General features: G+C 34.1%; 1 protein-coding gene across 2 annotated transcripts; it reads right to left on the reverse strand.

The window, feature by feature from the left end:
• Positions 1-299: 299 nt before the first annotated feature.
• Positions 300-11,244, reverse strand: CNEP1R1 (CTD nuclear envelope phosphatase 1 regulatory subunit 1). 2 transcript variants are annotated; one of them, XM_044661421.1, is made up of 6 exons: positions 11,202-11,244; positions 9,642-9,713; positions 5,015-5,088; positions 2,767-2,876; positions 2,595-2,649; positions 300-1,719 (listed from the first exon to the last, which is right to left on the reverse strand). In XM_044661421.1, exons 1-6 carry the CDS (start codon positions 11,242-11,244, stop codon positions 1,678-1,680), a joined length of 396 nt encoding a protein of 131 aa, XP_044517356.1. In that variant the 3' UTR covers positions 300-1,677. The 2 variants fall into 2 exon arrangements, with proteins under 2 accessions (XP_044517356.1, XP_044517355.1); XM_044661420.1 differs by lacking the exon at positions 11,202-11,244 and adding an exon at positions 10,986-11,063.
• Between the last annotated feature and the right edge of the window lie 661 nt (positions 11,245-11,905).

Raw genomic sequence — 11,905 nt, forward strand, 5'->3', positions numbered from 1 at the left:
TCAGCAAACTGAGGTGTAAGGATTAAATAATAAATTCCCGTCTAGCTTTAATAGTTCATAAATTTTAGAAAGAATTGATGCAAAAAAGGTAAAGGGACCTGAATAAAGGTCTTACAGTGACAGCAAAGAAATCTAATTTTCCTTATTAAGAGCAAATTTAGACTGAAAATTAGAATTTGGTTTATTAGCCATAGAGTTTAAAGTAAAATACATAATTTTTAATAAATGTTTTGACAAATTTTCATATTTTAAGTCTAAATTCATGTAGATTTGTAATACAAGGAAAAACAAATAGAACATTTATATATATAAAGTGTTTAATTTTTATGCACATATTTACCTACAATATTTACAGAAAATAAAACAATGTAGAAACATGAGAATAGACATCTCTTCAGACTTCTTAGGAGCTGAGAGTCTTATTGCTATAGTTCAACCAAAGAATAACATCTTATACACATGAAAGCTGGGAGATCAATTTTAAGCTGAATGGCAGCCTTATTAAAGAGTTGTTTTTTTTTTAATTAAATTGCTACTGAAACTTCAGGTTTTTTGTTAAATGAAATTAAAAGGATGCTCATTAATAACTTAAACCTTTTCAAAATAATAAGTAAAAAGGCACCTCCAAAATGTTAAAATATTTATAGGAAACCCAGGCATTTACTTTTATGGGGTATTATAGTACATGTGGCTATTCTGCATACATGGTATGTCATTAACACTTACTCTCTAAGTAGTGAGAATTGTAGACTATTTTGTGGCACTGTTAATATGTTACCTTTTCAGATGGTAGAGTAAGATCATAAATTACACTTCTGCAACATGAGTGTAACATTATGATTACCACAGCATAAAATCCAATTATCTAAAACAATACAACTACTGAATTCCCAGATACTACATAATTTATAACTGAATTTTCATATTCAGAAACCTGTGAAGTGTTCTTAAAAGCATTTTTAAAATATATTTAAAGGTATATCGAACAACAAATGAAAATCAAGTTGAACTAGTAAGCAAAATCACAATGGTGGCTGAAGTTCTATATGTAGTTTAACAAAATGTATCTCAAAATATCTGTAATTTTCTTACCACATAATGGAGATGAGTTTTTCCTCAACCTAGGTTCAATTTGATGTTTTTTTGTTTTTAAATCTACTTTCCTACAACACCATTTAAAGAATAAGTTGGGAGAACAAACAATACAGCCATATGCAGTAACTATTAATAAAAAGCTGTGGGAATGGCAAATAGGTGTTCCTTAAATACTGGTGCAGGAGAACAAAGGTCCACACAACATGTTTTTTCTTTGCTTAACATTGGCATTGATTTGCTATTTACAGTAGTTTGCAAAAATACATTATAAAAACTGAATGAGGTTCTGTCTCTAAGCTTTAACTTAGTAACTGCGATACATACTTCATTTGCAATTACTCTTGCAAGAAATGAAGTACTAAAGTGACACTAATACTGAAATACAGGTAATCAAAAAGTACCAAAAGCACTGATAACATGAGAAATCATCAAGACAATCTGGGTTAATATTGCACACATCTTGTCAGTTGTTGCTAAGACTTTCATATAAGTAACTGTAAAAAGGAATCCTGTATGGCTTTTCGCTGTATCACATATCTGAAGAAAGGCTGTTTCAGGTCCCATGATAATGTATAGAGATTGTCATTGAACATGAGGCCTAGGTTTCAAAATTAGCTTTCCTGTCTGGGGAACAAAGAAAGAAAGAAAGAAAATTTAGTATTGTACTTTGTTATAAAGAAAGTTACTTTATATAAGGTTTTTTTTAAATTCTAACATCTCTAGTTATTCATGACCTAGAAATTAATTTTATTTTCAATCACAAAAGTTTTCTTAATAGCTTTTCTTCTAAACTTTTTGAACATTTCCTTCTAAATTCACATATCTGATGCCTTCCCTTGATGTTTAATTGAAAATCAATGATCCATTAAATAAGATAAAACAAATAACTATTGCAAATAGTGAAGAATATTTCATCAACAAGTAAAATTATTTTAATAATACAAATATAGCTGAATTGTTGACCTAAATTTCTCTATACAACACTGGAAATGGAGTTTTAAATATTTAAAAAGTATACTGGGATTTTGTAGAGTACTTCAGTTCACAATAAATTAGCGCAGAAGCAATATTAAAAGAAACAAAATAAACACCCATACTCTTAGTATTTGCCTGTAACTTTTTACCCCAATCCCATTACATAGAAATGAAATTAATGCTAGCTAAAAAATAAACACCTACAGTATTACTGTTAAATACATCATCCTGAATATGAATCCTATTAATGAAATTAGTCAATCAAAATTTTAAATTCTTTTAAATCTGAGATCAATTATTTAACAAATAAGACAAATCTAAAGGAGCCATAATGAAAAATGCTATCTACCTCCAGAGAGAGAACTGATGAACTTAAAGTGTAGATTGAAGCATATTTTTTCCCTTTATTTTTCTTGGTTTTTTTTTGGGGGGGAGGGGGTAGGGGGAGGAACATGGTCAGTACAGAAATGTTTTGCAGAAAAAAAAATTTTCACATATAATATACAAGTAAAAAAATTACTTACATCGTCACAAGACATATTATACTCAGCTAATACAGTTCGACATCGGGCTGCTATACTGCATATATGTAGTCAAAGGAAAATAGCAATATTTTAGAGAAAATTAAAAACAAAGTCAGATACAAGTGTCTGAATAGTGGTTCCAGAATAAAACTCAGCCACTTTTAAAGGATACATTGATGGTGCTACCACTCTCTTGTGTATTCCAGCAAAGAACAACCCTATCAGAGTGATACAGCTGATTGTAAAAAATGGATGGTTCCATAAAGACGTAAAGAAGGATACCTATATCAATAAAGTTTTAATTATTTTCAAAATTATTGTTATTGTTTAAACTATACTCTTACCTAAATATTCCTTTTAATCCTTTTGTTTTCTAAGATAACAACATAATGAAAATTATCCTAGTGTTTTTTATTGCTATGCTATGTAAAGACTTGGTTAAGCATCTGAAATTTATGTAGCTTGTTAATATTTCCTTATCCCTAGCATTCACTACACAACCAAAATCAGTACTATCACACACTCAGTATTAAAAAACACTTTATCCAATGTTAAGTAGAAGTGTAAAACATGAAGCCTATCTTCTAAGACCTTAAAATCTATTTGAGGAGGTTAAACTAATAGGAAATAATTTTTTTGAGCAACATAAGACTGTATATAAGTGCTAAATCATGTGATACAACTAGGTGATGTAGAAATTCAGAGAAAAGGGAAACCAATAATATGGACTTCAATGAAGAGGTAGATTTTGTGCTAGAATGGAAAGACAGTTTAAGTTTAGATGAGCAGAAAGGTCATTTCAATGTAAAGGCACAGAATCATAAATGTAGAACTGGAAGGATTTTAGAAGTCACCTAATCCGACTTTTCTCATTTTATAGATGAGAAATTGAGTCCTTGAAATGTTAAGTGCCTTGCTTAAGGTCACAAAGGTTTTAAGTAGCAGACTGGAATTTCTAAACCTAAATATTCCCTATAATACTTCTATATTCTAAGCTAACAACAAAATTTGTGGGCTGTCTCCACAATTATCCTAGGTTTTTTCATTGCTATGCTGAATAAAGATTTAATCATGCAGATTTCCTGATTTCATACCCATTACTCTTTTCATTGTGCATGTAAAGGATTAATGGGAGTTTGAGGGGTTAACCTTACTGGAGAAGATGATTCATGTCAGAGAACGGTAGGAAGTATAATATTGCTAAATCTAGTAAGCCTTCTAATTTTTTTTTCCAACGAAGAATGGTCATTTTATTATACCTGGTTTTTAATGACCAGAAATAGGAACATGAATGGAAAACAAATGATCTCATTGAAAATATTTCCCTCTCCCCAAAATGGAAAAGCATTAAAATTTACCCCACTTTTCATGATAACATAAGAAAATAGAGCATCTTTCTTCCCATTCAAAGCTTCTCTAAGGATCTAACACAAAAGCAAACATAATGGGATAAATGGGGCCAGCTACGTGGCTCAGTAGATTGAGAGCCAAGCCTAGACATGGAAGGTCCTGGGTTCAAATCAAGCCTCAGACACTTCCTAGCTGTGTGACCTTGGACAAGCCACAACCCCCTTTACTTAGCCCTTACCACTCTTCTGTCTTGGAACTAATACACAGTATTGATTCTAAGACAAAAGGTAAGGGTTAAAAAAAAACCTATAATGGGACATTTTAAACCAAGTTTCTTGATGGAAATCTTCAATGTTACAATTTAATCTTCTGGTTTCCTTAGGGGCCCCCTAGTGCATCATTCCTTCTGTTCCCTCCTCCCACCACAGGTTCAAATATATCCTTTAATGTTGGATACTTGATCCTGTACATCAACTAAAATTCACCAAGTGGAGTTACAACTGCAAAAATTCTCTAAGCTTAGGTATAAAATTAATCATTTGAGGTATCTTGGATTTTCAATGGTATTTTCAACTCCAATGAGGTTTACAGAGGCCCAATCCTAACTGTCTAGCAGCTCCTCTTTTCATGTCTCTATCCCAAATGACATAATTAGTGACCTTTGATATTAAGTAAGCACTTGGATCATATGATGGTTCTATGATTCTATTTACATTAGAAAATCATGACTCCATCACTACATTTTATTTTTACATTGCCTAAAAAGGTTACAGATACATTTTCTATAGGTGGTCTTCTTAAGTATAAAGGAAAAACCAGGGAATTTTTTTAAACTGTGAAAATTAAAACTATATTAAAAAACAAACAAAACTTATGGCAATAAAGTTGCAGGTTATAAATTAAGAGCAAAAAGTTTTATATCAAAGAAAGCTATAAATGAAAATATAATTTATTTTTTCTTGTAAAAATTGCTACAAAATAGTTTGCTTTTGGCAAATGAACACAAAGAATAGTCTTCAATATTATTTATTTTTCTTAAAAACAACAAAAAAAACCCAAAATACTTCTACCTTTTGTGTCTCAGGATCTATCAACCAGTTCCAGGCACCAGTAGCTGTACAGACGGACACCACTATAAGAATCACTGATGAAAGATAAAAACTAAGTTAGTAAACAAACTCCTCACATAATACCAGAAAAAACAATTTCTAATAAATAAGAGCTATAAGAGGCAGTACTAAGTAGAGAATACATTAGACCACAGAGGGAATACCCTAGATTCTTTTGACTTGCCATATTATATGGCTTTGAAAAATTCAACTTCACACTGGGACATAAAATTCAAATGACATATGCCTCATTCTGATTTAGGTTTCTTGGAAGTTAAAAGCTTAAAAACAAATTAGAAAAAAAAACAAAAAATATGTAAATGTGACACAATAACACACATAGAATCTAGAAATAAAAAAAAAAACATCATATCTCAGAACCCCTAAAAAACTATCATTAAAGGATTTTTCCTCCTCAATAACTGCAGATGAATCAATAGAAAAGTTCAACTAAAGAAAAAGAATTTTCTTCAAGGTACTTAAGGGATGTATAGAATATAAATTATAGAAAGGAAAAAAGGAATACTACTATTAAAGTAAGATTCCCTGAGCAAAGAATGTGTATTCTAGAAATTCTAAAAAGTCAAAATACTCTACCATTAAAAAGAATTCACATTAATTTTTTTCAAAGTTAAGGAAACATCTAAAATATAGAGCAATACGTTCTGAAAAGAAGATATAATTGTGTAATTTATTCTTAAAAGGCATGTATAGATTAAAAATGAGACTGAAATCATGCTTGTATTATCTGATTATGAGGCAAAACTAATTAATCAGATTTTTTAGCTACACTACACATTTAGAGGCTAAACAAAAGAAAATGCATGTATCTTCTTAGGGTTGGGTTCATTTTAAATATCAAAGGATATGGAAAATTTCCTAAATCTACAATAATAATAATATCTAACATTTATATAGCTCTCACATTATCTTATTTCAGTAGTGCTTTAATACAAACAATATTCATTACTATAATTCTGAGCACTGTGTGATTTTGAATCTTCAAAGATTAAATTATATTCATTATGCTCTGCTTAATTACATAGGAAGGAATGCTAATAAAGTTTTCAAAGATTTTCCCATTATAATTAAAACAAAATCAGTTTTCAGGTTAAACCTCTTAACCAATTAACTAAAATATTCAATTCCATGAGAATTCTGTTCAATCAGATTTTTTTAACCATATGGTATTAGTCAACACATAAAAAGAACTGTTCTAACAACATCTGATAAAATGGCCTGGCCACCAGTTTTTAAGAATTATAATAAAGTTCCCTCAAAATCTAACAAAATTGATTTGAAAAAGCAAACGCTTATGAAAAAAAATGCTATTCACCTCCAGAGAAAGAACTGTTAAGAGTAGAATGGCAGATGAAAACAGATGATTTATCACTTGTTTATCTGGGTATATGTTTTGAGGTTTTGGTTTTATAAGGTTATTCACTTACAAAAATAATATGGAAATATATTTTCCATGATAATACATGTATAACCCAGGGAGAAAAAAAGGAAAAATTGGAAAAAAGAAAAACTAAACAATTTAAAAAGCAGAAAGATTAGGGGAAGCTAGGTGGCTCAGTGGATTGAAAGCCAGGCCCAGAGACAGGAGATCTTGGGTTCAAATCTGGCCTCAGGCACTTCCTAGCTGTGTGACCCTGGGTAAATCACTCAACCCCCATTGCCTAGCCCTTATTACTCTTCTGTCTTGGAAAAAATACACAATATTGATTCCAAGATAGAAGGTAAGGGTTGTGTGTGTGTGTGTGTGTGTGTGTGTGTGTGTGTGTGTGTGTGTATAAAAAGCCGAAAGATTAAGAAATGAGAAAACCATAAAAACCTGCTATAAATGCTCTTATTTAACAGATTCAGTTAAAATGGGGGGGAGAATCATATGTTCATATACAATCACATATATATCATTTGGTATTTGGATGTTACAGACCTTCTGAGGTGCAACATAAGAGTTATTGATTCATTCATTTAAAATATTTTCATTATGTGTAGGATATTAAGCATCTACTGTGACAGATACTAAATGACATGCAAAGTTTAAATAAGGAACAATCCCTGCTCTCATGAGCTTGCAGTCTAGTAATGGGATAAGGCAGAAACAGAAAATTATAACATAGTTTTTGACATACAAGTACATCAGTTTCAAAGCAAAGTGCTATAGTTGGCATTGGGTTCATGTTTTAAAAGAAAGGTAGGAATCCAAAAGGTGATGAAGAGCAAAGAAGACATTCTAGAAATAGGAAATAGCATGAGTAAAGTCAGAGAAGTGGTAGAGTATAGGGCATGTCCAATGGAGACAGAATATTCTGGACTGTTTAGTGCCTCACAGGTATTAAGACAAAATGGCCCCAGATTGTAGAGATTCTTGGATGCCAGGGAAAACAGACAATAGGGAGCCAATGAAGATTGTTGATCTTTTCTGTTCATGACCAAATCTATTCAAGGAAAAAAAAAAAAGGTTATTTTGGCAACAAGAGATTAGACCAGTAGGAAAATCAAGAGAGACAGGTGTTTTGAAAGCAATGGAGAAAGTATCCAGTAGGAGACAGTAATCAATAGTGTTCAAACTCCAGCGAGGTCAGGGTATATGAGAATGGAAAAAATTGCTACTGAATTTGGCAATTAAATCATCATCAGTGACTTCTGAAAGAACTGTTTCAGTATGGTGGTTGGGACATAAGGCTGAGTGCAAGGGGTAAAAATCTATCATTACATTACGTTGCTCATTAAGAGTAGCAACTGTTTCATTCTTTGTATGTATGACCTCATTGCCTAGGATAGTTCTTGGATATAATGGACATTTAGTAAGCATTTATGTATTGATTAAAGGGAATGAGAATAGACTAGTGAAGCCTTGAAGGTACATGTAGACAATTTTTTTTTTAAAGTTTAGCATATGGGGTGGGAGCAGAATAGAAGAATATAAGAAAGTTTTTAGGATTATGGTGACTTAAACATGTCTATAGGCCAATATCAAGGCAGAGAATGAAGATGCATGAGATTAATTGACTGATGGATGGATTAAAGACTCAAAAAGGTAGGATGGAATGGGCCTTGCTGAATAGCAGTGATAACCTTTTTCTGTAAAAGTAAAGACTGGATGATGATGCTACAATCTGTGAGAAATGGAAGAGTTCAAAGAGCTCATGGTGAATGATCTCAACCTTCTTAGTGACAATCTTAGGAAGTTGGCCATGTTCTCTAAGTGGAGATGCTATTAGAATAAAAAGAGAAAATGCTGAGAACAGCTGCTATAGGAAATAAGAAATGAAGTCCAAAAGGATGATGTAATCAAACAGTAGCTAGGACTTATATATATTATATATTACAATATTATCTTGGTTGAAACCACACTATAGTATGATGTTGTGACTTTACTGAGCAAAATTCAACAGCCCTAGAGAAACTGTAGGATGGAGGTAATTCTGGGATAAGAATTCATAGAACAAGATTGATGGAAAGTTACAGAGACAAAGTTTTCTACAGTGGTAGTTAATGAAACATCAGTGAGAGATTATTAGTTTAAGACCAGGAATGCCAATGAATCAAGTCAGTCAGAACTAACATAAATGGTGAATGAAGTAGATTAATATAAAGTTGGAAATAGAAGAGACTAGAAGAATTCAGAGGATCAAAGAACTAGGTATCATATAATGGCAAAAAGTAGGTTTAACATGATAAAAGAGTTAGAATAGGAGTAAAATTTCAAAGTTCCATGTCTTGGAGATATAATACAATTCTAAGAAATGGTATGATTCTGAGATAGTGAAATCTTCATAATTCCCATAGGAACAGACTAAGAAATTGAGGCTATTAATTATTCAGTACATGTATAGAACAGACAAAACTTTATATGTCCATGTTTTTAAAAAATCTTCCCACAGGGAATAACTTTTTTTTTTTTAATAAATTTTATAGGGGGCCTGCTGGGCAGCTCAGTGGATTGAAAGCCAGGCCTAGAGACAGGAGGTCCTAGGTTCAAATCTGGCCTCAGACACTTCCCAGTTGTGTGGAAGACTGGGCAAGTCACTTGACCTCCATTACCTAGCCCTTACCACTCTTCTGCCTTGGAACCAATATATGATATTGATTCCAAGACGGAAGGTTAAGGGTTTAAAAATAAATAAAATAAAATAAAAGAATTTTGTACTATGCCTGAGGATGACTGAAGAATTGTATATCACCTTCAAAAATGTCATAAATACATCCTAAAAAGACTATTTACTAAGTATAAGTTCTCAATCCACTTCATGGTCTCTTCCATGATATTTCTTCTAAATAAAATTTTTCTCATTATTAATAATTAATGAAATTATGTATAACCTAACATACTATAAGTTTGGGCATTTTTATTACATTTATTTTATATCAATTAAAAAACAATTACAAATGTAAACATTTTAATGACAATGATACAAATAATCTGAATAGTCTCTTTTAATGGAAAACCACAGTGGTATCTTGCAAATGTGCACATTTTCCACATAAAATTTGAAACAAAGTAAATTACTCCTACAGAAGAGAAAAATATTGAATATTAATTCCTCTTCTCTTAGAAAACATTCAACTAACTTACTTCTCCAACGTCCTGTAGCAGGTTGTAAACAAGAAATATATTCAGTAAGTCTTCTCTCAAAAGCCTTGAGATCTAAGGCGAAAACATTTAAGAATACTAGTCACTGATATTGGTTTTCTCTTTTAAGCTAAACTACAATTATTACAAAATGTTTACAATCAGCTGAGTTTTTTCTGCTACAGAGTAATCTAAACTTTTATTTCTCTTAAACCCTCTTAGTACTGAAAATTAAACATGCAATAATAACATTTTATTAAACATATGGAGTTTTAATTTTACCTATCTTTATTCTATGCTTTTTCTAATTTGAGAGATGAACTAAACACATGACAGTTTGACTTTACAAACATGTAAAGATTTAAGAGTTGTTCATAATTGGTTTAAAAGGCACTTCCACTTCTCTAAACTTGTCTAACCTTAAGCAAGTTGGAAGAGGCATTCAAAATGAACTTCATAGCTTTAATATTTGTACCATTTTAAAATAAACAACAAAAGACTAATTCAGACTACTCCCATTAAGTGAACAGAGGCCTTGAATTATTTACAAAGAACTACCTACCCACTCAACTTGAGAGGGTAAGGTTACTGGATTGGCCTTGGAGTCAAGAAGACCTGGATTCAAGTTCTACCTCGGACACTTACTAGCTGTATTAAGTAAGCCTGTTAACCTCTCGATGACCCAATTTTCAAAACTATAAATTACATCAGAGTCGCTGATCTGCATCTGGAGACCAGATTTCCATAGAGCTTTACCCTACCGAATTCCCTCCTCCCAATTTATATTTTTCTTTGAGAATATAAAATCTGAAATTTACAATCGACTGTCTAAATAGCTGAAAGACGTGACTGAGTGTACAGTCTTAAGGCCTGATTTTACGCGGGGTTGGCAAGTTAAACTTAATTTTGTTTTCATTCAAAAAAGAGAGTCTGAAGTTCTTTCTTACCACGGTTAGTATCAGAAACCATTGTAAGGCACAATTAGAGTGGTTTAATGGCCTAATCTTGGGGGGAAAAACACACAAACCATAAAACCGATCAAAGTAGCAGAACCAACAGCCCGAATGCCTTTTCCCCAGAACTAAGGGGCTGAGGCTGGGACCGGGGCTGTCCCGAGGGCTCCAGGAAGGACCCAGAGTCTCCTCCACAGGACTTGCATCCCGCCCCGCCCTCCTACCTCCCCAGGGCCCTGGCCATGGCTCAGCTGGGCCTGGGCCTCCCGGACGCCCCGGAGATGAGGGTCTCCTCAGTTTCCCTCCCCTCCCCACACATCTCTTTCGGCCAGCTACGGGGTGCAGCCGCCTACTGGGCGGGCGTCGGGAGCCCCGAGCGTGCTAGATTCCCTACCTTCCGCTTGCTCCAGCGAGTTCATGTCGGGCGGCAGCTCCAGTCACCGCCACGGCCCCGTCCGCATCCCGACCCCGGCCTCAGCCCCGCGGCAGCCCCCCACCCCCTCAGACAGCCTAGGTCCCAACCGTCCCTCACCCCCTCCTCCGAGCCCGGCTGCCCCTCACCTACACCCAACTCGCTCATTGGGCCCCACCACCGTACCCCCAAACTAACCTGGCTTCCCATTGGCTAGGGAGAACGCTCGCCGCCGTGCCATTTTAGGCTAGGACTCCACCCCCTTACCCCCAAGTGAGCGAGTGCTTTGGGCAGAAGGACCAACTCCAGGTCTGGTCTGGCTCCTCCCGCTGCACCGGGTACGGAACTGCACCCTGTCATAATGTCTGGAGCTTCCTTACAGTTGTTGGAAAGAAGCACCTTCCTAAACATGCTCTTCAAGCTTGTTCTTCCTTCCTGGTTTCCATATTTGTCTTGATGGCATTTTCCCAAGCACTAACGGTTGAAATCTGTACTCAGTTAACCATGGTGGCTTCCTATTGCTCCCTAGGCTAAACTATAAATTCCTTTTTGTTTTTAAAAGTCCTTTACAAACTGGTCTCAATCTCTCTTTCCAGACTCCCACTGGGAAGTCCAGCTAAATAGGCCTTCTGTCTGATACATAAGTAGGATACTGCAGTGCCCCTTGCCAAGTACCGTGAGAGACAGAGACAACATATTCCCTGCACTAAGTGAAAGTCAAGAATCATTTTAAAATCACTGTCACTTAGTCAAAGAAGAAATCATAGAAACAATCAACAATTTCATTGAAGAGAATGACAATGATGAGACATCCTACCAAACTCTGTGGGATGCAGCCAAGGCAGTACTCAGGGGGAAATTTATATCCTTGAGTGCATATATTAACAAATTAAAGAGGGCAG

This window comes from Gracilinanus agilis, chromosome 2 (assembly GCF_016433145.1).
Source record: "Gracilinanus agilis isolate LMUSP501 chromosome 2, AgileGrace, whole genome shotgun sequence".
Lineage (NCBI taxonomy): Eukaryota > Metazoa > Chordata > Mammalia > Didelphimorphia > Didelphidae > Gracilinanus > Gracilinanus agilis.

Bases quoted from the DNA above. Each gene is read 5' to 3' on its own strand.
- CNEP1R1 (XM_044661421.1), bottom strand. From the start codon at position 11,244: ATGGCACGGCGGCGAGCGTTCTCCCTAGCCAATGGGAAGCCAG. The intron at 9,714-11,201 runs GTTAGTTTGGGG...TTTTCGCCTTAG, and splicing joins CCTAGCCAATGGGAAGCCAG to ATCTCAAGGCTTTTGAGAGA. The intron at 5,089-9,641 runs GTAAGTTAGTTG...ATCTTTCATCAG, and splicing joins TGCTACAGGACGTTGGAGAA to TGATTCTTATAGTGGTGTCC.